This window comes from Syngnathus scovelli, chromosome 21 (assembly GCF_024217435.2).
Source record: "Syngnathus scovelli strain Florida chromosome 21, RoL_Ssco_1.2, whole genome shotgun sequence".
NCBI classification, from domain to species: Eukaryota; Metazoa; Chordata; class Actinopteri; order Syngnathiformes; family Syngnathidae; genus Syngnathus; species Syngnathus scovelli.
The window spans coordinates 7,705,666-7,729,042 of record NC_090867.1 but is presented as its reverse complement, the minus strand read 5'-3'; the positions used below and the strand labels follow the sequence as shown (position 1 = coordinate 7,729,042).

The following is a 23,377-nucleotide window of genomic DNA, read 5'->3' as shown; positions in this document are numbered from 1 at the left end:
CCGTGAATGAATAGCCTCCCAAATAGCCGCGAAGAGCCTTTAGAAGCGTGTGTAAATAATGACAATAAAAGCTGGGGTGGCTGATAAGACAGCGAGGGAGGCCCCCTTCCACCCCCCTCCTAATTTGTCTTGCTCCCCAGTAATGGGGTCCAACTTCTTTGTATTCAGCAGACTAATAAGAAGCAGACAACATTTTGAGGAGTGAGCCAGGAGAGAAAGAGAGGCAGGAGGTGGGGTGGGGGGATGCTATTTAGCAGGGTGACATCAATCTGGGTCCTGTTTTCTGTGCCCATTTGGAGTCCTGCATCCTGGACCGCTGCCTCGGATCTATAAGCTTTGCACAAAAACAGCAGACTTTCTCTGATTTAGTTTTTTTTTCCCACCAGGAGAAGTTGCATGGTTGCGAGTCTCACGCGGGACAAGAGAGAATGGCATCCTCGAGCAGAAGAGTGAGAGGCTGGACGCTCGCGCTTTGGGTGCTCGCTGCGTACTCGCTTCTGGCAGCGGGACGGAGAGCCAAGCAGCCCCGATGTCCCGCCGGATGTACTTGCACCAAAGATAACGCCCTGTGCGAGAACGTCCGATCCGTGCCGCACGCCTTCCCTTCGGACGTGCTCTCCTTGTAAGTCGTGGTTGGTTTGCTGATTCGTGTGCTTGCTGAAATATTGATTCTGAATATATTTGTCGTTGAGGTCTTTTGTCAAGTCTGGATTCACTGAAATCACAGCAGGAAGCTTTGTGCATACACCTGCCCTGCAACTCCTGTGAGTCCATCTTTACTATTTCCATAACATGCATTTGTATAAATAATACACACCATTTAATATTATTTGAAAATGTATCTTTGAACAAAAAAAAACAAAAAAAAGGCTTAAAAATGCATTTGGGCAAATTGTAAGAACCTCACCCTGAGTGGAGACCTGGTACTCTCTGCAACTTGTGTGAGAAACACAGCGCCATGTGTGAAGTTGAGATCATTCATAAATAATGAGAACCACGTGGGACGCCATGCCAGTTGATTGCTTCCACGCAAGTCGAACGATGATGAGCCAAATGAGTCATTGTCTTGATTCCCTCTCGTGTATATTTTGTCTTCACAGATTGTTCACAGCTAATTCCTTTGATTTCATCGATGACGACGCCTTCGGCGGTCTGCCACATCTTGAATATCTGTAAGTTTTTTGTTTTTTTTTTATGTTGTTGCAGATATTGACAATATAATATCTTTTCCAGATTCATTGAAAATAACAAGATTGCAACTATCTCCCCCTTTGCATTCCGGGGCCTCAAATCATTGATTCATCTGTGAGTATTGCTTGCTTTTGGATTAGGTTGCATGTGGCTTTTCCAAAAATACTAGTTAGCGTATACATCATTTTAACAACGCTCAAGCCAAGCCGCCGTTTAAAGCGACACATCGCAGTACAATTTCTGACACATATCGGTTTCCTCAACGGCATGTTCACTTGTGCAAAGATAGTGTGGCGAGCCTGTGACCTGCAGGTCGAGACTAAAAATAACCCCGCGACGTACCTCTTTTTTCGGAGGTTTTCTCACGAGTCATTCTGAGAGGATTTACAGTGCGAAGACTTGGGCTAATGAAACATGAATTGTTTCAAACCACAACAAACTAATTCAGGATGTGATGTTCCTCCGGGCTGCGTAAGTGACTTCCTGGAAGACCGCTCAAAGGTTGCTAGGCAACCACAATTAGTAAGGGGTAAAGAAGAAGCAAGTCCTTAAAAAAAAGACCCAAGATATATAGTTGCACAAGTTTGGGGGCCATTATGGTTTTGGTAAAGCTACAGTCGTCTGACGGATGCAGTTAGAGATCTCCCCCTCCTTCTGTTCTGTCATCACGCGTTTAGAGAGTGCAGCCATGCAAAAGTTCTTCCCTCGGAACACCGAGTTCCAAATAAATAATGCAGCCCTCTCGAATGAATCAGAATTTTGGTTCTATAAGCTTCCTTTTATTCCACTTCGAGACCAAACGGACCTTCACTTATAATTGTTTCTTTTGAAGGAGTCTGGCTTACAACAACCTTGAGACGCTGCCGAAGGATGTCTTCAAAGGAATGGATGCTTTGACTAAAGTGTGAGTATTTTTCAGTCAGGCGAAAATGAAAATAATCATCAAATAAAAATAATCACTCACGAAGGGATCTGCGAGGCAACAACCTGTCGTGCGATTGCAAACTCAAATGGCTGGTGGAGTGGATGCACCACACCAACGCCACGCTGGACCAGATCCACTGTAGCGGGCCGCCCATCCACCAGGGCAAGAAGATCAACGACCTGCTGCCGCATTCCTTCGACTGCATCACGTCCGGTATCAAAAGACAAAGTTACATCCCGGTTGCGTGTCAAGACTGAGCGTTTGTGTTCTTTGCAGAATTTGCCGCCTATCAGTCGCTGAAGTTTGAGTCCATTTCCGTGGAGGCCTTCACCCTTGGTAAAGATCAGTACGTTGTGTTTGCGCAACCGTTTGCCGGGACGTGCAGCTTCCTGGAATGGGATCACGTCGAGATGATCTTCAGAAGCTTTGACACCATTGAAAGTAAGTAAGATGGGCCGCGAAAGCGCGAGCGAGGCGCTAACGGTTCTTCGTCATTTCCAGGCACTTCCACTGTGGTCTGCAAGCCCTTGGCCATCCGCAACCATCTTTTTGTCATTGTGGCGCAGCTATTTGGCGGCTCCCATATTTACAAACGGGACATTTCCGCCAGCAAATTCATCAAGATCCAGGACATCGACATTCTGAAAATCCGCAAACCTAACGACATCGAGACCTTCGTCATCGACGGGGAGTCGTTCTTTGTCATCGCGGATAGCTCCAAGGTTTCCCGTTTTGTCTTATTTCATTCTCTCGTGGTTTCAGCATTTCAAACACGTGACGCTCTCCTAGGCCGGCTCCACGACGATATACAAATGGAACGGCAACGGATTCTACTCCCACCAATCCCTCCACCCGTGGTACCGAGATACGGACGTGGAGTACTTGGAGATCTCCAACAAAGCCCACCTGATCTTGTCCAGCAGCTCCCAGAGGCCGGTCATTTATCAGTGGAACAGGAGCCAGAAGAGGTTTGAGCGCAGGACCGACTTACCGGACATGGAGGACGTCCTATCCGTCCAACACTTCCGGGTCAAAAGTAAGAGCTTGCCAGCCTGCCTGTAATTACCTCGAGGCTCTTTTGAACCTTTGTCCTTTTGCAAAGGTGAGCTGTTCATATGCTTGACGAGATTCATCGGGGACTCCAAGGTGATGCGTTGGGACGGCGCCATGTTCAAGGAGGTCCAGACGTTCCCCTCCCGCGGTTCTATGGTTTTCCAACCCGTCTCCATCGGCAACTGGCAGTACGCCATCCTGGGCAGCGATTATTCGCTGACGCAGGTCTACCTGTGGGACGCCAAGCGAGGTCAGTTCGTCCCGTCCCAGGAGGTGAGCATCCAGGCGCCGCGAGGTTTTTCTCTGGTATCAGTCGACGGGCGAGACTTCCTGATCGCGTCCAGCTTTAAGGGGAAGTCTCAGATATACGAGCATCTCATGATCGATCTTAGCAATTAAATTGGCCGTCATCGTTTATCTGACATTTGGATAGCACAAGTATGAAGAAGAGAACATGGCCCGACTGGGACCGGGCTTAAATTTAGCAAACACGCTCCATAGTGACAATGACATTCATCGCGCTCCGCTCACCACCCGCCACTTACAGAGCACGGAAAGAAGAATCCGCTTAGCTCTTCTCTGCGGCCATCGCTTACGCAAGACTCGATGCGGACACTCGCAGTGTCGCTTTTCGGATGAATGACTCACTAGAAGCGTCCCACTGTGTCACCCACCTCTTTCCCTTTCACTGCACTCTTGCCCCTTTTTTGCCCTCATTGACAAAAGCATTGTTTGTATTTGCAGTACCGGTAGCCGTGCTTTCACACAGTCCTCTCTATTAGTGGGAATTCTAAAAAAAAAAAAAAATACTGACAACATTTTTCCCTCCTTTTTTATGATACTGTAAAAAGTAATTTATACGATACAGCTTTTGTAGGTAGAAATGACCACAGTGTTTTATTTTTTAAATAGAATTAGTCTTAATTTTTCACGTGATGTTAGACAGTAAAATGTCATTAAAATGAAAAATTAGGTCCTTTCTTTAAGCTCGATCCAACTTATTTACATTCAAAGAAACTCATATTTTAGAGACATTTTATGAGGCATCTCTAGTCAAAATTGAATTGTAAAATCAACAGTAGCTTTGTACAGTGTGACTTGTTTTTCCACCTCTGAATCAAGGGATGCACGTTGTGACAAAGAATGAGTTTATTATGTCGTTTAATAGGCTTAATAAAAGTCATGCACGTCAAGTGATGGTTGCAAACGTGACTCTCCTCACCATAATACAGGGGGCGTGAACGTCCGTCAAAGTGTGTGTATGTAAGGGGGGGGGGGTGTCTATATGACTGCCCTCCTGTGCCCAAAGTCGGCACTGCATGAGAATTGGCGGCCGCGTCCGGGCAATGCAAGGTTAGTTATTAACTTAGCCTTTCCAGTCACTTCTGGGGAACCAAGAGCCGGGCAGTCGCCGTGCCGAGGTATGCTGCCGCCCGGTGCTCACATCTTAGTATGGCTGACCGCGAGCACTGCCCACCGGAGAGCGATTTTGCAGCGGCCGACCACGTAACGGTCGCGTTCCATAAAGTTGCCAGTCATGGCGAACATAGCAGCAGCGAAGACGGCCGTTGTTGCAGCGACAGTGAGCCGTCCAAGGAGGAGATCCACTTCCGAGCGTGGCGCGACCTCGACGGGGATGCCGAGGAGGACACGGCCGCTTCTAAGTTGCCGGACAGCGGCGAGAGCGAAACGCTCACTTGGCCGGAGTCGCACGTCACACGGAAGGCAGCATCCACTGGCCAGGACGCAAGCCAAGGTAGACTTGAATTTTACTTTTTTTTTTTTTCCCCCGTGTGTACCTTAATTCTATTTAACGTGTTTCTTAAGAACAGTTTCATTATGACTCAATGACATCTTGTAATTTATTGGTTTACTATGGCGTGACGTCACGCCCCAGCGATAACGGTACGCATGTCACGTGACCGATGTGACTCGTCGAAAACAAGTTTTGAAGTTCTTTTTGGAACTGTACAAGGAAATTGCAATTGGATACTATTAAAAGCATTGACGCCTGTAATTGCTACCGCCCTCACCTGAACAATTGGGCCTTTTTTCAGAATAAAGGTTAGAACAAGTAATTTGATATAAGGGATTGAAAATAGACGTCACGCTGTCGGATCACAAAAACAGTGGAAATTTAATCTACTGAGATGTTTTTGAAAGTTAGACAAACCTTAACTCTCCCTTTTCTTGTTTTCTTTCCACAGAGAAACCTAAGAGATGCCCCGGTATTGGTTTGTTTTATGCCTTTCTGTCCACAGTCTTCTTTTCCATCATCTCCCTCTTGGTGAAGACCATCCAGGGAGTGCACGCTATCGAGATCAGCGGCATCCGCTGCTTCTTCCAGATGCTCTTCATCGCGCCCTTACTTATTTACCACAAGTAAGCCTGATTGGGAAACTGGAAAATCAAGTTTATCTTGTGTGAGATAAAAGGATTATTCAGCTCCGAAAAGGGGAAGAACATTTACTGTATGTTAATACAGTATATGGATGCAATAATACGCTATTTTTCCCCAGCATTTATATTTGTGGTGATCAAATATAAATATAGGTAAATGTTCCATTATCCATGCAATCACTCACTTTTATAGCAGCAATGAATGAATATTATCAGGCCGATGGTATATTTATGGTATCTCACAAAAAAATCTTTTTATATAATCAAAAGGTTTTATTGATTGAATGATGGTTTAAAATAGATGAAGACTCACCGACATTTCCGTCCATCTATCATTTTTTTTTATTTTATTTTTTTTCACCCATGAATCCACCCCAACAAAATTACATCTGGACCACTTTTCAGCCCATGCATCCATCCTTGTGTCATCTCCCGTCCCCAAAATGTAATTTACGAGCATCACCGTCTGGTCAGCCATCCCCCCCCTCCCCTCCCCTTGTCATCCATCTTGTTTTCCATTCATCCGTCACCCTCATATCTGTGTTCCTGCAGGACAGGCTTCCTGGGTCCCCGGAATAAACGCCCGTATCTAATGCTGCGAGGCTTCCTGGGCTCCAACGCCATGATCCTGCTCTTCTACGCTGTGCAGCAGATGCCTCTGGCCGATGCCACCGTCATCATGTTCAGGTGAGATGAAAACACGTGAGATTTGGGTCATTCGGTGAATATGTTTTGCTTGGAAACAGTAATCCCGTCTTCACTTCGCTGCTGGCTTGGGTCTTCCTGAAGGAGAAGTGTACTATCTGGGATTGCGTGTTCACCGTCTTCACCTTGACCGGGGTCATCCTCATCGCCCGGCCGCCGTTTCTCTTCGGAGAACATATCCAGGGAATCGAGGGAAACTACACAAACCACATCAAGGGAACGATCGCGGCTTTTGCAGGTTACAAAAAAAAATGGCTTCTTAAATCGTGAATGAAATCTCTTATCGAGGAAAAAAAAAAAATCCTGTTTCCGCAGGTGCAATTGGAGCCGCGTGTACCATGGTTGTTCTCCGCAAGATCGGAAAGAGCGTCCATTACTACCTCTCGGTGTGGTATTACGCCGTCATCGGTTTCATCGAGTGCGTCATCACCGTCAGCATCTTGGGCGAATGGAAGCTGCCCTTCTGCGGCCAAGACCGCTGGCTGCTGATGTTGATCGCCGTGCTGGGCATCGCCGGCCAAAGCTTCCTGACCAAAGCGCTGCAGCGAGAGGAGGCCGGCCCCGTGGCCCTGACCAGGACGATGGACGTGGTGCTGGCTTTCTTCTTCCAGTTCGTCTTCTTGGGCCAGGCGCCCAGCTGGTGGAGCCTCGGCGGGGCCCTGTGCATCGTGTTGAGCACCAGCGGCGTGGCGTTGAGGAAGTGGTACATCAACTCACGCAAGAGCTGAATGCCAGTCATTAGGTATCATTGCTATTCATTGTTTTTCACTTTCATCCGCTAGCGCTCTCTGTTTCTTCTGTGCTTTATTTGTTACGAAGCAAACCTACAGCAGTGGAGCCCCACCGTCAAGTAAGAAGGCTAAACGTGCACCTTTTTTGTCTTATTACGTGCAATACAAAAAATGCTGATTTGATTAAGAACGGCCTTAGCTCGCTCGCATTAACAAAGTCGAGCCTAAATGAAATCAACAAAGCCAGCATGAGGACCACTTGCACTGTGCCCCCCCCCCTCCTCAAAAATAGTCTTAAAAAAGACGTGAAGAAACCCAGCATGATGATGCGCACCAGCAGTTTTAGCACTTAAGCTCAGGATGGTGTTTTTGTTTCAGTCGATTCAATTCCACACAATCAGAATTGCTAACAATTGAATTCCAACACCTTAAACCTTTTATTTTAAGCAGGTATGGAGCTTTTTGTTACATTTCTCGGTTTACGTGAAGTAGGGTTCTCTCAGGGATTGCTTGAATTAATTAATTCCCTCTACCAAAACATGTTAATATGTGAATAGCAATGTACTGTAACTTCATATTTGAACTAGAAATGTGCCTTGGCTGCAAGAAGCAGCTTTGGGCAAAAAATAAATAACAAATATCGGGGCACGTGACCAAGCAAGACGTTTAGCTAGCCCAAATATTGAATGTTAAACTAATAGTTGTGTTCCAATACTTGCACTGAAGGTTCATAAAAGCCCCTTGGAAGAATTATAGACTGAAATGCTGTAAGAACTAAATTTGCTAAAAGCTTTAAAAAAAAGAAGTTAGAAGTTGTGCTTTCACTTCTATTTATTTCTGTCATTTTTGACATTCTATCCATTTCTACATATCAATGGATTCTATTTCCGACATGGTTCAGTAATAAAGTACCAATGATCTTATTCATTTATACCTGATGTGTTTGGCTATGGTTTGGTTTTTACAGATAAAAAAAAAAAAAATGATGAAACACAAACCCTTGCCCAACACTAAAGCCTCCAAAAGGTTACAAAGGGTAAAAAGACGAAGAAAAAAAAAATACCAACGAGGCCGGTGAGAGGATAATACCCCCCTTGGATGCATTGTTATCATGTGTGTGCGTGTGCAAACTTCTTTGTTTATTCTCCCTTTATATTACATTAACACTGCTCCCTGAATAGAGACTTTTATCAAATATTCCAGTTCAGATAAGTGGGGGTAAAAAAAAAAAGTTAGTGACAAAGCAGTTCTTAAATATAGAAAAACGGCTCATTATTTAATTTTAATATCATACCAAAAGCGAAATAAAGTTTGATTTTCTCATTTGTTGTCTAGAAAGCGTAAATAGAAGTTAATTTGTCAAATTTTATTTCTAAAACAAAAATACGAGACTCTGACAGCATTTCCCCTACTGACCAGGAGACGGCGACAGTCATTAGGTATCATCATTTCACCCTGGCAGCATTTCCATTTCTGACCAGGAGATGGCGGCAGTGTTGCGTCTGAAGACAATATCGTGTTCTGTAGCGTCATAAATCCCACAACCGCTAACTACACACGTTACTTTAACTTAATAATTTGGTCCAATCCAACAATTTCTGTACCTTTCAATGATACTTGTGCAGGGTAAAATTTCTATTCCATCTTTTTCTTTTTTAAATCATTCTAATCTGAGCTCATTTTTAGTGTAGAATAAAGACAGATGGAGAGGAAAAAAATACCTGCCTTTGTCCAAAAAGTGGGGGAATCCCAAAGAATGTATGCACACACACACACACTTGGTGGCCGGGAGTGCTGCTGGACTTTAATGTTCTTTTTTTTTTTTTTTAGGGGGATTACACATTCCTGCAGCATGGCATCATGCTTCCCATCAGCGTGAAAGGGAGGGAAAATAATCCCTCAGTTTTCCAAAATTGTTGAAAGCACTCGTGCGCTCATTCATGTGTGGCGTATTCAGTCAGTTCAGAAGAATTAATAATAAAACTTGCAAACAGACTGTAGACTGGATACAGTGCTACCAATTAGCACAAACCCCAAGTGACAAGGTCAATAGTGTAATTGCCACCTAATATATAGCATAAAATGGACATCTGGCAATAGTGAGTTGCTAAATTACATTTGCCAGACATTCCAAACGGGTGACACAGGCACAATTAGACCAGACTCACTTATTGTCTTCCTGTCCATAGTTCAGTAACTACAGAAACGCTGCGTTCACGTACATGTTCTAGCATACGGTTGAAGATCGCAAGGAAAATCGTATTTTGCAAATTTTTTTATATAATAATATACTGCGTCCATATTATAAATGAAGGAACAAAAGTAATTACTTGAAATAAAATCGCATTAAAATTATATAATACTAGATAAATAAATAGATAATAATCATAATAATCACAATAAGCAATGTCTATAGATTTGTTTTGCTTTCAGATATTCACGAAGCCACCGCGTCAATTGCGCACCAGAGATTTCCGAGGTGTCCCTGAAGGCATCCGCGAACACAAACTGTTCAATCAACCTTTGCTTTCACTACGCTCACTCGCCGGACACTTCAGCACCTGACCCAAACTTTCCTGCATCCGAGCTCGATAAAATTTCGGTAAGTTTAACCTTCGACGTTCATAAACTTTTGCCGGACACGTTGCTTCACTTTCCGAAAATGTTTGTTTAGTTGCACTCCATTGACGCTATAGTTAAGACGCGTGTCCACGTCAAATGTTTGTTGACATCAACCGCTTGGAAAGGTGAAGTCATGTCGTGAAATGTGTTTTTAGCTACAATTTACTTAAGAGCACATTTTGAAGTTTAGCCGAGGGGAATTTGAATAAAATGGGACTATTCTTTTTTTACATTGCAAATGTTCAACTGCATGCATGGTGAATTTGTGCAGGTCAACAATGTTGTGGGTTGTTTTGCATCATGGCTGCAGTTGTGTTGACACGTGAAATTTGCTTGGACTTTAAAATATGCTTCTTCAAATATGCGAACCCCAGTGGTGTTCATCATGAGTCATATTTGACTCCACACTTGCAAACATGTAAACACATCATTTGCAGTCCTTTTTTGCGTTCACGCACATAGCGCCTCTCTCACTCTCTTTCCACTGACGACTTTCTTGCTGCCCTCTAATCAAAGCCATATGTGCCGCATGAAAAGTTGCTTGTGCTCGGTGTTGACATTGAAAGCAACCTGCTGCACATTACAGCTTGCGGTTTCATCTCGCCTTCGCCTCTGCTGCCATTGTTTTATTATTATCATTCATCTTTTTTTTTTTTTGGTGCAGTGACACAAAGCAGTGTTCAGGAACGAGGCCCTCTTTTCTTGACCCAGCTCTGTTTTTGTCTCTTTTGTCACCCCCAAGCCTTTTTCTTGAGTCCCCCGCAACACAATAGACATGTGGAATCCTGCCCCTCCCTTATATGACCCCCCATTTGTACAGTTCTCCTCTTTTTGGGTCTCACCTCCCGTGCAGGATGCAAGGTCGGGGCGAATCTCAGCATAGTGAGTCATCATTTGGATGAATTGGGGAAATGATGCACATGAACGAACACGGGAGGGGAAAAAAAAAAGGCTTTTATGAGCTCTTGTAGAGGGGAACAATGATTTGGGAGTGTTTCCAAGCACCCCCCCTTTTTTTTTTTTAGATTTGAACTCATCACATTGCATCAGTGAGGTTATTGGGTGTGATCACAACTTCAAATGGTCAGGCCACAGCTGTTGAACATTGTTAGCAAATGTAATTTCTCCAACAATGGTTCCCTCTACTGTGTGTGGGCCCAGCAATTGATGTTCCTCTGTGCCATTAAGCAGAATGGATGGACAAGTTTCTTGCTCAGTGCACCTGTCACTTCATGTGACCTGATTTTGTGTGTTTTTGTGTGTCCGCTTGGGCTCCAGGCTGAGATTTTACCCAGCAGAATCGTTCGCTTTGTTTGCTTTGGCTCAGTGTGTAGCTGATAGCAAAAAAAAAACTGAGTGAGAAGCTTCTCGTCAGTGTCATGAGAGCAAAATTCCAACCGTTGTGGGTTGATTGGTTAACTGGAAGTGTCGCCGAAGGCAAAAAAACACTCCCACAACCTACGCTCGCCATTCTCAATCCAAAATTCTTATTGTGAATTGGTTTCGGTGACCTTAAGCTTGCGTGAATCATCCGACGTTATCAGGTCACTTTGAGAATCTCAGTGAGTGACTATTGTTGTTTGACATCAAATTGTTGGATCATAGTCCAGATAATGATGAGAACAGGAAGAAACTAAGTCAAGTACGTTACAACATGGGTGTCATAGTTCATATCCTCCCACGCGCCTTTATCAGTCATTTATCTTTTTGATTTGAATCAACGTTCATTGCTTCGTGAATGACACTATGGAGTTGACTGGCAGTTAACGGAACTTTTTTTTTTTTTTTTTTAAATTGCATAACCCTTTAGCTAGCCTGCTTGTTGAGTATAGTATTATATTATTTTACATGTTATTTTAACTTTAAACCGCAAGAGGGCGCTCATATGTATTTTTCTTCTTTATTATGCATTTTATGGCTGATGCACTTTGTACCCTGGAGCGACTTATATCCGGGAAATACGGTACATCTACTTGTTGAGTAAATTATTCTGTTTTTTTTGTTTTTACAGATTTCATGTGTATTTTCTTTCACTTGTTTTGGTTACAATGGCTCCTGAGTTCCCTTTCTGTAGATAAGGCTTTTTTTTTTTTTTTGTAACAAGGCTCAAAACACAATGGTGCTGACAAAAAAAAGTTGTAAATGTCAACTAGCTTTCACTAGCAATATTGTAGTGATTGATAACTGGGGATTTTCATGCTCCTTTTGTTTCTCCCTCAGGGCCTGCCACGACATGCCGGGACCTAGCTCACATTTGGCCTCGTAAACTGCAACCGTGAGCCGTTCCTGCTTCCAAGGAAATTCCCAGATCACCTCTGGGTTGCAGGCGCTTTGTGCAGCTCCATAAGCTTCTGTTTCCACACTGACAAATGTAAAGGGAGACTTTGGCGCCTTCCGATCATACTTGGATCCATCTGCTCATCTGTGTAAGTTTTCTGAAAGTCATTCACGAGATATTTGCTCAATCACTTTTTATGAAGAGCTTATTTGGAGATGGGCAAACACGAGCGTCCTCCCGTTCATAAACCTGCAGAGTTCATTTCCTCTGCAGAGCTCATTTCCTTTTGCTGCTTTATGGAGTCAATAATTGCAATGGCACTGCTTGCTTAACACACCGTCTGGGAATAGACTTGTGTTTGCATTGTGGACCAAAGGAAACATCTCAGCCGACTGAATGCAAGCTGACGTGCACCAAATTGTATTTTGCAGCCTCCGAAAACAAGCTAGGCGACCTGTCGGCGATGGCCACCGAAGAGAACCAGATGGTCTCGAACCCGCACGCTACACCTCCGTCGGGCAGAGAAAGCAGACGCTCAAACGACAGCCAGGAAAGCCGTCAGCGCCCGGAGCAGTCGTGGCTACCAAAGCAGCGGAGTAGCCCCGCTCTCCTTTATTACAGGAAGTTGTCCGCCGACCATGACGACGAGGCCATCTTGGACTCTCTTGAGCTAAAGCTGTACCCAGAGCAACCGGTTGGCAAAAGTATAGAAGCAATCACCTCCAAGCTAAGCGCAGGTCCTTGCTCCTGCAAGCGTCCCCCGACCTGCTTGAGCGCCAGCCCCTTGCTCGCTCGCGTCTATTGGCAACATACCCGCCGCTCCAGCCTTCCCCTAGCAACGCTGGATCTCCACACGGTAGGAAAGCTGTGGAAGGGTCAACTCCGACTTGAATGTAAACGGGCCTATGTGTTGAATGTTTTCCAGACATCACCACGCTGCTCCTCTCTATGCAGCCCCTCCAGTGAACCCAATTCCTCGGTGTCGTCCCCCTGCGGCTCCCCCCTGCCCGCTCACCGGCAGCTGCGACGCAACGGGCACGTTCACCATCGCCCGCTCAAAGGCTTCTCCAGCTTGGAGCGGCTGGACAGGAAGACTCACTCCCTGGAGAGATTTTTCCAATCCACCAGCAACGAGAGGGTGTCCTCGCAAGGGACGAGGGGAAGTAGCTGCGGCGGGGGCAGCAGCAGCAGCAGCGATGAAGAAGATCTACTGGATGACTCCGAGTTTGTCAGGAACCGTAGGGAACGTTCCACGGTCCTGGTGAGACGATTCTTCAAGAATAATCAGAAGGTACTGACGCGTGTCGACAAACCAGGCCTTGATTCAACCTATTACTGAGCATCATTTGTCTTTCCGGAAGATGACCAAGTCGGTGTGCACCGGAACCAGAGCCATCGTGCGGACCCTGCCGTCGGGCCGCATCTCGGAGGAGGTCCTCTGGCGACCCAGCAAGAAAGATTTTCTGCCGGCCCCGAGGCATAGTGCGACGGCAGAAGACATCAAAGTCTGCCAACGAGTGTTGAACTTCGTCTGGGCCAAGATGCACAAGGTAAGCTCGGTTGCCCCCCCCCCCCTCCCCCCCTCCTTAGCGTGTTTTGAAAATTTCTCCTATTTGGCTTGAAATTTGAAGCCTGCGAAGCATTACAGATGAATAATGTTTTCTCCAAGTGTGTTAATAGAGCAACACACACACACAGGCTCTTTGTTCAGGCTTCGGAAAAGTGATTTATTCTCCGGTTAGTTCTGCTCGCCATATTACTGACAGGCCCAATGACTGCACCCTCTGTCCTCCTGTGTGTGTGTGTGTGTGTGTGAGTGCTCGCGCGTTAAATGCACTGAGCAGAGTTGGCAAGATGGAAAAAGCCGCAAAAACTGAAAGCAAGGCAAAAAATGAGAATGCTTGACAACTTCAATGTTGGAGGTCACAAACTGTGCTCGCGTGTCTTTTTTTGTTTTAAGCCATTTAGTTCAACTTTGTTGTTCTATGGAGGTATAGCATTCAAATTTTGCGGCTTCGTTGGTACACACGCCAGACTGCTCCCACAACAAAGCATGTCACTGTCTCGGCCAGCCGCGTGTTTTAACGAGGCTTCAACGGCGTCGCAGTCAAATAAGTGAGACACGCCGGCACCCCCCCCCTCCCCCCCTCGTCCACCCCGAGCTACTTGGGTGAGTCACAATGAGCAGAGAGCTCATGCAGTTGTATCATTTGATAAAAAGAAATAGAAGATTGATATCAAAAAGTATTTCAAGTGATTCGATTTCACTCACGTTTTAGTACACCGCCTTCCTGTGCAAAGTCTTTTTTTTTTTCCCTGGGCTATCCCGCAGCCCCCCCACATGTTTATTGCTACAACGCGAGCCAAAGACTACAGGATTATATGAGGGTGGAATTTGAGTAGAGCCGCATTCAAACCCGTGCGAGAAAATTATATTTGAGAGGTGGAAAAAGTAGCAGCAAAGTCAAACACTTTGAGAGGATAGGAAGTGCTAAAGTAAAAGTATTTTTAAACATCTCAACTGTCACAAATAGATTTGAAGCACTCTTAAAAGAAAATGGTCGCCCGTCCAGCTTTTCTGATAAGTGCCAGGGAAGTTCAGCAGACAAAGAGGAAGTCAAAGACACGCACACCTGGCACAGACAGGCTTTCCGAGCAGAAGCGTCTTTTTCTCTTTGTAGCAACGACAACACCGTCCAATCTCGAACCAAAGCGGTAAGTGGACGGTCAGAGATGCAGAGCGTATCCCCAAAGGGACTCGTGTTTACTCCTCGGGCCAGGCCGTTTCATCCATAATGTTGCCGTCCATCCGCGTCGTGGGAAAGTAAATAAGAGGTGGAAAAATGCGCTTTCTCACGGGCTACTCATGTCAGCGTGTTTTGGAGCGTGCAGATAGAGACGAAGGCCGAAACGGAGATTTGTGATTTGTTGGAATGCCGTTGTGGAGCTGCATAAAAATCCAAGCGAGCTAACAGAATGCATCATTTCCTGTCTGGTGGGAAGATATCATTGAGGAGCTTATCAGTATGAGCACAGTGGACCTCTGCATAGTTTTACAATGTGGAGATGACTTGCTTTTGTGTATCCCAAAAATGAAGATATTTCTAGTTGTTGGATTTTTATTTTTTTTTACCTCTGTTAGGGATTTGTATTTTGTTAGTTAGCAAACAAGTATGCAAAAACCTCCGCATGAAATTGCAAGTTAGGACATACCCCGTGACCATTATCATTCCTTTATTCTCTCGCTGTGTTGTTCCACAACAAAGGAATGTGCCGAGTAGGCCACTTTCTTGTTCAGCTGCGTGTTGGAGCTTAGCCGGAGAGATTAGCGTATGTGTGTGTGATGATGGGGTTCCAGTTTTTGTGTGCAAAACACTCTCATTTTGTCCGATGTCTACTAAACGCTGAATTCTGCGGTATCTTCAGGCAACACTGCCGTCAACTGTTGCTAGGCGATGTTTGTTTTTGCTGAAACTCTCGGGATGACACTCGCGTGTCAAAACTGCATCTGGGCGTGTTTTTCCCCATTTCATTATGTGCGCATGCTAGCTCAGGCCCTTCACGTCTCACGGAAAGAAAATATGCAGGTTGTAGGTGTGATCTTGACGGCTTTTATTATTTTGGCAAGCTAATTGACACGTAAAGCCAAGTCGCGTGTACGGCAATAACGGACTACGCGTGACGTGATAGCACTTTAAACGGATTCAGCTCAATTTGGATTATCAAGGCCCACCCCAAAGTGGATTAAATAAACACATGTAGTTGTTGTGTTCCGTGCTATTTTGAGGCGGACTCGATGAATCGTACAATTGATGTAAAAATAGGTCCGGCCCCTTTGTTGACCCGAAAGCTCAGCGGATTCAGGTTTAACCCCAATTGAAACAAACTGTGACGTCACGGTTCGGCTCCGCTTGCATAATGGAATGAGAGCAAAGTGACAAATGGAAAGGAGTCTTTTGGCGCCACCTTGTGGATTAACTCAGTAGTGCACAGAAAATAGGAATCTGTTCTTAGTCAGCCACTAGAGGGCAACGTTGCTGCGCTCTCCTTTGCCAGCAGATTCCCACCAATCGTAGACTTTGTATTGTGTGCAAGCAATCAGCGTTGCACACTTGACGATAAATACGTAGCCTCATTAGCACGCTAACGTTGATCAAAGATATGCAAAGCGAGGACTGAGGCGCTCGCCAGCTGTTTGCATTGTCCTCAGCGCATCTTTGATGCTAATGTTTGCACTTGATTAGCCACTGAGCACGCTTTTAGAATAATCCATATCAATATCACACATTTTGGAAGAATCTTTGCGAGCAGATCCATTTTGTTTACACGCCGTGGAGGAGGATGGATGGATGAAAATAGGACGTATAGCTCCAGCGTCTCCCCCCTCCAGCTATGTGTTTGGCGATAGCATCTCGCCGGCCTGTTGCATTATAACCTAATATGGGGGTTCCCCTAGGCACAGATATCAGGCCCCTTTTTTTTTTTTTTTTTTTTCTCTCCTTGTTTTGTCCCTCACATTTATTTGCTTCCCTCCTCTCTCTCTCTCTCGCTCGCTCGCTCTTTGCTCGCTCTCTTTTCGCAAGCTATGTTGATGTAGGGAGCACGCACTCCCACCCTTTCTTCATCAGTCTTGCGCTTTTTCCGTCCTTCAGATGTACTTTCACTCTTTGACGTTTCTCAGGCAAGGAGGGATTTGAACGGCAAAAATCGGAACTGTAAGTTGCAGCTTTTTTTTTTTATCTTATCATTCTGAAATTTTGCCAGTGTCTATCGCGCTCGGTATTCTCGCTGGTTTGTTAAGCGTAAAGGTCGAATGTGAGTCTGCTGTGAAGTGAAGATGATGCGCAACGTATAGAACTTTTTTTTTTTTGCATGCATCACGGAAGAACATCCAGATAATTGTTTTGTAATGATTTAATCCTTGTTATTCATCTAAGTGTACCTCGCCTTTCCCTGTTAAAGCTCAACAGTTTTTTTTTTCCTCCTTCCGGGGGATGAGAGGAACACGCGAGATCCATCAAGCGCACGATTGTCCTTGAAATCCGAGACGCTGATTGGGTTAACTTTATGAAGATCATTTTTCAAGCAATCTCAGTACGCTGACCTCATCGCCTACAACGAGCTTTTTTTTTTCCCCCCCTCAACCTTAATAATGTACCCAGTTTCTCTCCGAAGCTTTTTTTTATCTTCTCTCTCCCAAACTAAGCGTACTGTGACAGTTTTGTGTTGTTTACCGATGCTCTCAGCGCGTGTCCCCAGACGCACAGGCCGCTATGTACATAGGAAAAAGGTGCGAGGAGGCGCTCCGGGGGTTGGCTTTACTCCACTCAAGCAAGCTTGCGTGAAATTCAGCAGAGCATTATGAATCAAGGCCCAGCACACATCCACCTCCATCCAGGAACCAACCATAATTTTTTCCCCCCCCAACCTCTTCATATTCTTCTTAAATGATGACTCAGCACGAGGAATAAGAAAGCCAAAGGTTATTTAGCATTTGGATTATTCCGTTTTGTAGCCTTTCACTTTTTTTCCTCACAACCGTAGAACATAATTGAGAAAATCCAGACTCTGTCTGCGGCGAGCAAACATTACCTTGTGAAGACACACACACACACAAAAGAAAAATGCTCAAAATGATTGCGGCGCACGCGATGCATTTTCCCTGCTATGTCTGCGCCGCTTGTTTGGGTACACGTGTTCCGCTTTCTGTCTCTTAACCCACTTTTGCACGCAGTCCGGGGGCAGGTGGGCTTAAAAGCGTCTGCTTCGTCAAATACCAAAGCTGCTGAACATACCGGCTCGCCTTTTGAACGCGATAAAGCGCTATTGATTCAAAGCCAGGCTTCCTTCAGCGTTGCCACGACTATCTTGCCTCTGATTGAACTGTGTTTTTTTTTTTTTTTCCCTGAACGATCGTATGTACAAACTGTATAGTACACGGCCTCCCGTGAGAAGCAAAAGGTCACGGCTGACGTCTCTGAGCTGACCTCAGCTCTGAGACCACTGAGCAGAATAACAGAGATCTTTTAATGGCGACCCCTCTCCCGCCAGGCTCGGGCTAACCTTCACCCTGGCTTTCATGAGTCGGCTAAAAGTAGCTCTCAGGAGAAGCGATGCAGCTCCTTTGAACGGTGGGAGAGTCATGGGAGAGCGGCGGAAATGTGTCGTCAAGTCAGCGCGTCACCTGCGAGGTGCACGTCGACGTTTGTATGCGCTCATCTTGGCATGTGCGCATTCCAGCTTCAAGTTGTTTGGGTCGGCATAACTGTGCCCTCTGCTAATCCCCTTCCCAAAATGGCTGTTGCGGGGCAGAGAATCGAACCCGATGGATCGCTAATACATCTTAATGGAAAATGTAACGTAGCCTGCTAATTACTTTTTATCGCTGGATTTGGGACTAGTCGTTCGAATCGGCGTCTTTGAGATTCACCCATGGCTTTATCAATTAGCTACCTTTTGTTTTTTTAATATCCCTCACGCTTATGAAGGTGTTTAGCAGGAAATGTATTCTTCATCACAACTCTAAATTGGGGAGCAGCTGCCACTAGTGGCCTCTAATTTACTTTCACTGGACTCAAACCATTACTCGGAGTAACTTGAGCCACAGGGCTGAACTGGCGAGAAGTGTCTGTATGTAAAGCGACCACATAGCTTTGGAATGTTCACTTAGCTGAATGCTAAGAAAAACTTAGCTATAGCATCGGTGTTGGTGTTCTAACCCTTTAAGAGACGCAAATGAGCGCCATGACACCCTCACTAGCATATATTCTTTATCCTCTGCAAAGAAACAACAACAAAATGTATATTATACTGCCCCCAGGTGGCCAAGTCTTGTCATGCTTGTGTTAACTTTGTGTTTCTGGTAGACTTTAATCTCATTACAGTAAGCAGAGGCCGAACATTTTGATGGGAAGCAGGTCCGTGTGTCGCTCTTGTGACAAGAATGCGTGTGTGCGTGCGTGCAAAGGCAGCTGCCGGGTGTCCGTCAGTCAGAGGCAGCAACAAGCTTCGCCGCAGTCTACTTTGTTGTCGGCCTCTCCTCCCTCAGACACGTAATCCTGTCCAGGCTGAGGTGGAAAAGTGAGAATGCGGCAGAAATCAAGTCTAAATCTGTTTTGAAACATCTCACGCAATACTGTGCTGTGATTGGTCGGTCTGTGTTTCAGGGGTGTGGCCTGGCCTACCGGCAGCAACTCTTGAGTCATCACTTTGACCCCGTTACGTTTGGGTTCGTCTGTCATTGAGTTGTCCTCGGCCGAGCTAACCGTTTGAGCTTGCAGTCAGTTCATCGACGTGGAATGAAAGTTTGAAAGTGTCGGCCGAGTTTGTCAATCGAAAGTTTTCAAGCCGAAAAGCACAGTCGCTAAGAAAAGCATGTGGGCGATGCACAATGTTTTGCTTCGAGCCTTATCTTCAATGTGGACAAAAATGCATTGTTCCTCTCGCGGACTTTATGTCTGCCTAGTTGGCACTAAAAAGTCTGGTCATGTTCTCATTCAGAGAATATCCTAATGGAAGCTGCTTTTTGTGATGTGACAGACATATTGGACTCATTGTGGCTGAGTTAAGTGGCGCTCGCCCGCCCGCCCGCCCTCTGCAAACGTGCATCCTGGTAGCTCCCATTTCCCCCCCGGGATGGTCCAGATCTGATCATGCGAGCAGGAAACCCATCCCTCTAGTTGGACCTATTATGTTTGTTTAATACTGGCCGAAAGAGTTGGACTCTTAATTTGGCCAGGGTGAGAGTATTGGGACATGTTTTGTCGTGGGCAGCCATCTTGACTTTTTTGCTCACCAAATAGGTCAAGTAGTGGATAGCACAAAATTGCCCCAAATGGATGGTCCGCAATGTTCTGCTTGTTATCTTTTTCATCCATTCTCCTTGCCACTTTTCCCTCCATCATCCTTTTCTTTTGCTCTCCAGGTAGCACACACTGTTCAAGATGCTGCTGCACTTAACCTGACTCACCCTGCCAAGAAGCTCCTGCTGACGCCCGCCACTGAATGCATCAGCTTCACAATTTCTTTCTGGCCGCTGCCCCCTGTCAGCGGGCGTCCACCCGGACCGGCTCGGATCACCCGTCCTGATCCCAGCCGGGGATCTTCTTACCCACCCAGGTTTGTACGTTTCAATTCCAGCCAGTTGTCCTTCTGATGTTTTTTTTTTTTTTTTTTTGCCGCACGCTGCCAAGAATCTCGTTTGGCAAGCGGTACGAACGTTTGAAGTCGTTAAATGCCACTCCCGCTTGAGGTACGCTACCGAATCGAACGGAAAACAAAGAGAATCACACATTGTGTATCAAACCAGAGCACAAGGAAAATGTTTCAACCTGTCTGAGATTCCTGCTCAAAATGATCAAGCTGACTAAAACGGACTTTATACTCTTTGTTTTTCTGGCAGGCGAAGCAAATATATTTTCTGAATCCTCCCGTTCCCTGTAACTGCGCACTTATGAGGGAGAACTCCCATTTTGAATGACTCACCTTTCTTAGTTCCTCATTTTTTTTTCTCTATCTAGGTTTTATCTGGCGTGCACTCAGAGGACATCTGTTTGTTCCCTGCTGAGCGGAGCCCTTTTGGAAGCCACGGCCGCGCTCGGCGCCCGCTCGGCCTCGCCCTGCCCCCTCGGCCAGTCCCCCAACGGCAGCCACGGCGTGCTGAAAGGTGGGTGTCCGTCCAATGCAAATTAATCGTCGCTGGTTCCGGGATGTCGTCAGGCTATAGATGCGTTCGTTTTTTTTTTTTTTTGTCTACTCCCGTCCGCACGTAATCCTAAAAGTCAAATGACCGTATGAGTAAGCGCCCAGCTGCTCGCCGGCCACGCAGCTTCTCTGCAACAATGTTACGTATGACCCGAATGTAAGCCGAGCCTCCCCATCTTTCAAACGTGACGGCTCTTAAGCTCGACACAGAAGATGTTTGGCCGGCTCCGAGGTTGCGCTCTTATCCGACGGATAAAAGCCCCGCCGACGGCTGCCTTTTATTCTAAGATGCCACGATGAGGACTTAAGTTTGTAAGGTTAAAGTCATTAGTGGGTGTAATAAGAGATGTTTTGAACTCAACTTTTTGGACGCTGCATCAATTTGCTCGTTACCATGTATGGTAAGGGTTCCCCGTCTTATTGCCCACCTTCAAACGGAGCGTCCCGTTCGTGCTCGGGAGGAACAGACCTTGAGCTATTAATCACCGCCGGGGGTCGGCGCGTCTTCACGTGACGAACCGAGTCGAAGCGGACGTTCGGAATCAATAAAATTCTCAGTTGGGAGCGCCGTGATTATTTTAAATCGGCCGGTCCTTTTTGTAATAATAACGCTGTCCTGGGACTATTCAAATGCAGTATTCGATTTTCTGAGAACTGATCGACAGCCCCCCAAAATGACTTGATCCCCGCCCAGATTTCACCGTGTCCCCGCGAAATAGAAATGGGAGCCTCATTTCCTTGGTAACACAATTTGCCGCGGCGCTGAAAAGGAAGTCGGTCGGGCCGCCGTCCCGTCCCGCCCGGCTCAATATCGCCCTCGTTTCAATTTACTTTTCTTCCTCGCCCCTTTTTCTGTCGTCGTCCTACATTGTATCTAAGAGCCACTGACAGCCGACGTCACCGTGGAGGGAAGTCTCGAGGATTGCGTATTGTTTACGCCGCCATTCAATTGCTAAAAATATACATGTGAACGCTTTTTCTGTTGTATTGTAATAGTAACTAGTTTGTGACGTCTTTCCCCTTGTACAAATTAGTCCAACGTGGTTAAAATCAAAATATAGAGGGAAAAAAATGCTTTGGCATTAACATCACGACCAGGAGCAGCACAATTTCTGTCAAATTGAAGTAAAAAAAAAAAATCTATATTCTTATGTAAATTTGATATTGCAACAATGCAGTGTGTTATTTTTCTTCATAAAAGCAAAAATGTTTTAGTGTGTTTCGCACCCAAGGTCCCTGTTGCCATGATTGTTAGTCCCAGCGCGGCACGATTGGTTGCCTGCTTGGTGGAACTCTCGCACATGGCTGTGAACTATGCAAGGGGGGGGGGGACTGAGAGAGGGGGACTGAATGTAGTCAAGCAAAAGAACATGTTAAGAGTGTTTACTGTCGAGGGGAAGGGGCGGGCGAGGTGGGGAGAGAGAGAGAGAGAGAGAGAGCGAGAGAGAGGGAGGAGGAGATGAAACCGGAGCGCCGGCTTCAGTGTGCGCGGCGGGTGCACCTCGCATCGGTGGCAGCGGCGGCGGCGGCGGCGGAGTGGTCAGCTGCACTGGGCAGGCATGAAGCACTCAAATAGAACGGACCTCAAGCTGTTCAGTAAGTAGAGACGCGCTCACCGGGGTCTTCTCCGGCACGTGTTGACACCGATACAGGGGCTTCACAAAGCTGGAACGGATTCGCATCGTAAATCTTTTTTTTTTTAGTCTTGTCATTTGCACGGTTTGTGTCGTGCGTCGCAAACATCGAGGGCCGTTTCGACCCACAAGGTCACGCTTTTGTTGCGGCCTCAAGGATGCAACAACGTACTTTGCAGTTTAAGAGTGTTTTCCACTTGTAGTTGAGTTTATACTTTTTCAATTTTGCTTATTGTGTGTTTAAAATTGAGTGTATAAGAACGCAGACGTGTCCTCTTATAGCGCCGTTTACAATGTGTCGAATGTGCGTGTGTGCAAGTGGACCCCTTTCATGTGTCGTCTTCCGAGGACTTAGACGCTAGACTTTGACACATCGACACGAGAAGCGAGGAACTAGCTGTTATAAAAAGACCTTTCCCAGTAGCCGAGGTGGGACGAGGGTGACTCTTTCTGGGAAAATGCAAATTTCTTCCATGCGTCCACCTGATGATCCTTGAGGGAGTTTTTTAATTTATTTATTTTTGTTGCTGCAGTTGATTGCGACGAGTTCTCGTTCAAGGTTTCGCTCCTTTTCGCTCGGTATGAATAAGTTATGATGCGCGCAGCCATCAAGACAAGAGCTCTCTCAAGGTTCTTCATTTCCTGCCGCATTGATTATCATCACTTAATGGCACTTTAATATGAGTTAGTTGATAGCGAGTGGACGCTATTTAGTTTTAATACGCTGTATGGAAAAAAACACTTGCAACATTAATCAACCATCAAGATTTGGGCTGTGGTTTAAAAGCCAGGTGTCCCAATATTTCTGTCCTCCAACTTCATGTTCGTGTCTTAGTAAATATAGATACAGTATATATGTTTATACATACCCATGGATTAAAATAAAATAAAAAAAGCGAAGGGTGCGGAGTCTCTGTTGCAGAAACGTTTCTTGATAAATCCAGCATGCCGTTTTCTTCCATGAGCGCGTCACCAAGTAGGATGTTCAGATTTGGACATGCGCCCATTTGAATGCACGTGTGCACACCATGCATAAACATCACGTTTATTCTTCACAGCGGGAGGGCTCGCACTTCCCGGCCGTCCGCAAAGGTCAAGGGTGCCCTTTTGAATAAATGCACGTCGACTTGCATTT

General features: G+C 45.8%; 3 protein-coding genes across 7 annotated transcripts in view; all 3 read left to right on the top strand.

The window, feature by feature from the left end:
• The first annotated feature begins 203 nt into the window (after positions 1-203).
• Positions 204-4,362, top strand: lgi1b (leucine-rich, glioma inactivated 1b). The gene is made up of 10 exons (XM_049759306.2): positions 204-622; positions 693-764; positions 1,101-1,172; positions 1,234-1,305; positions 2,024-2,095; positions 2,160-2,329; positions 2,393-2,557; positions 2,618-2,838; positions 2,906-3,152; positions 3,219-4,362. Exons 1-10 carry the CDS (start codon positions 429-431, stop codon positions 3,566-3,568), a joined length of 1,635 nt encoding a protein of 544 aa, XP_049615263.1. The 5' UTR covers positions 204-428; the 3' UTR covers positions 3,569-4,362.
• A 114-nt stretch (positions 4,363-4,476) lies between these two features.
• On the top strand, positions 4,477-7,943 carry slc35g1 (solute carrier family 35 member G1). The gene is made up of 5 exons (XM_049759309.2): positions 4,477-4,925; positions 5,377-5,551; positions 6,122-6,256; positions 6,316-6,512; positions 6,590-7,943. Exons 1-5 carry the CDS (start codon positions 4,622-4,624, stop codon positions 7,000-7,002), a joined length of 1,224 nt encoding a protein of 407 aa, XP_049615266.1. The 5' UTR covers positions 4,477-4,621; the 3' UTR covers positions 7,003-7,943.
• Positions 7,944-8,849: 906 nt separating this feature from the next.
• Positions 8,850-23,377, top strand: part of plce1 (phospholipase C, epsilon 1) — a 28,378-nt gene continuing 13,850 nt past the window's right edge. For 2 of the 5 annotated variants that reach the window (XR_011086160.1, XM_049759297.2), the window contains exons 1-7: positions 8,850-9,607; positions 11,848-12,053; positions 12,337-12,761; positions 12,831-13,196; positions 13,267-13,455; positions 19,830-20,023; positions 20,425-20,570. Coding sequence is in view for 4 of the 5 variants with exons in the window: in XM_049759297.2 (XP_049615254.1) it covers positions 12,369-12,761; positions 12,831-13,196; positions 13,267-13,455; positions 19,830-20,023; positions 20,425-20,570 (1,288 nt within the window). In the remaining variant the exon portion in view is untranslated. Of the gene's footprint in view, positions 9,608-11,847; positions 12,054-12,336; positions 12,762-12,830; positions 13,197-13,266; positions 13,456-19,829; positions 20,024-20,424; positions 20,571-22,034; positions 22,205-23,377 lie in introns of those variants that run through there. The other 3 variants (XM_049759299.2, XM_049759298.2, XM_049759300.2) reach the window with 3 other exon arrangements.

Bases quoted from the DNA above. Each gene is read 5' to 3' on its own strand.
- lgi1b (XM_049759306.2), top strand. From the start codon at position 429: ATGGCATCCTCGAGCAGAAGAGTGAGAGGCTGGACGCTCGCGCTTTGG. The intron at 2,558-2,617 runs GTAAGTAAGATG...CGTCATTTCCAG, and splicing joins AAGCTTTGACACCATTGAAA to GCACTTCCACTGTGGTCTGC. The intron at 3,153-3,218 runs GTAAGAGCTTGC...CCTTTTGCAAAG, and splicing joins CCAACACTTCCGGGTCAAAA to GTGAGCTGTTCATATGCTTG.
- slc35g1 (XM_049759309.2), top strand. From the start codon at position 4,622: ATGGCTGACCGCGAGCACTGCCCACCGGAGAGCGATTTTGCAGCGGCC. The intron at 4,926-5,376 runs GTAGACTTGAAT...TTCTTTCCACAG, and splicing joins TGGCCAGGACGCAAGCCAAG to AGAAACCTAAGAGATGCCCC. The intron at 5,552-6,121 runs GTAAGCCTGATT...GTGTTCCTGCAG, and splicing joins CCCTTACTTATTTACCACAA to GACAGGCTTCCTGGGTCCCC.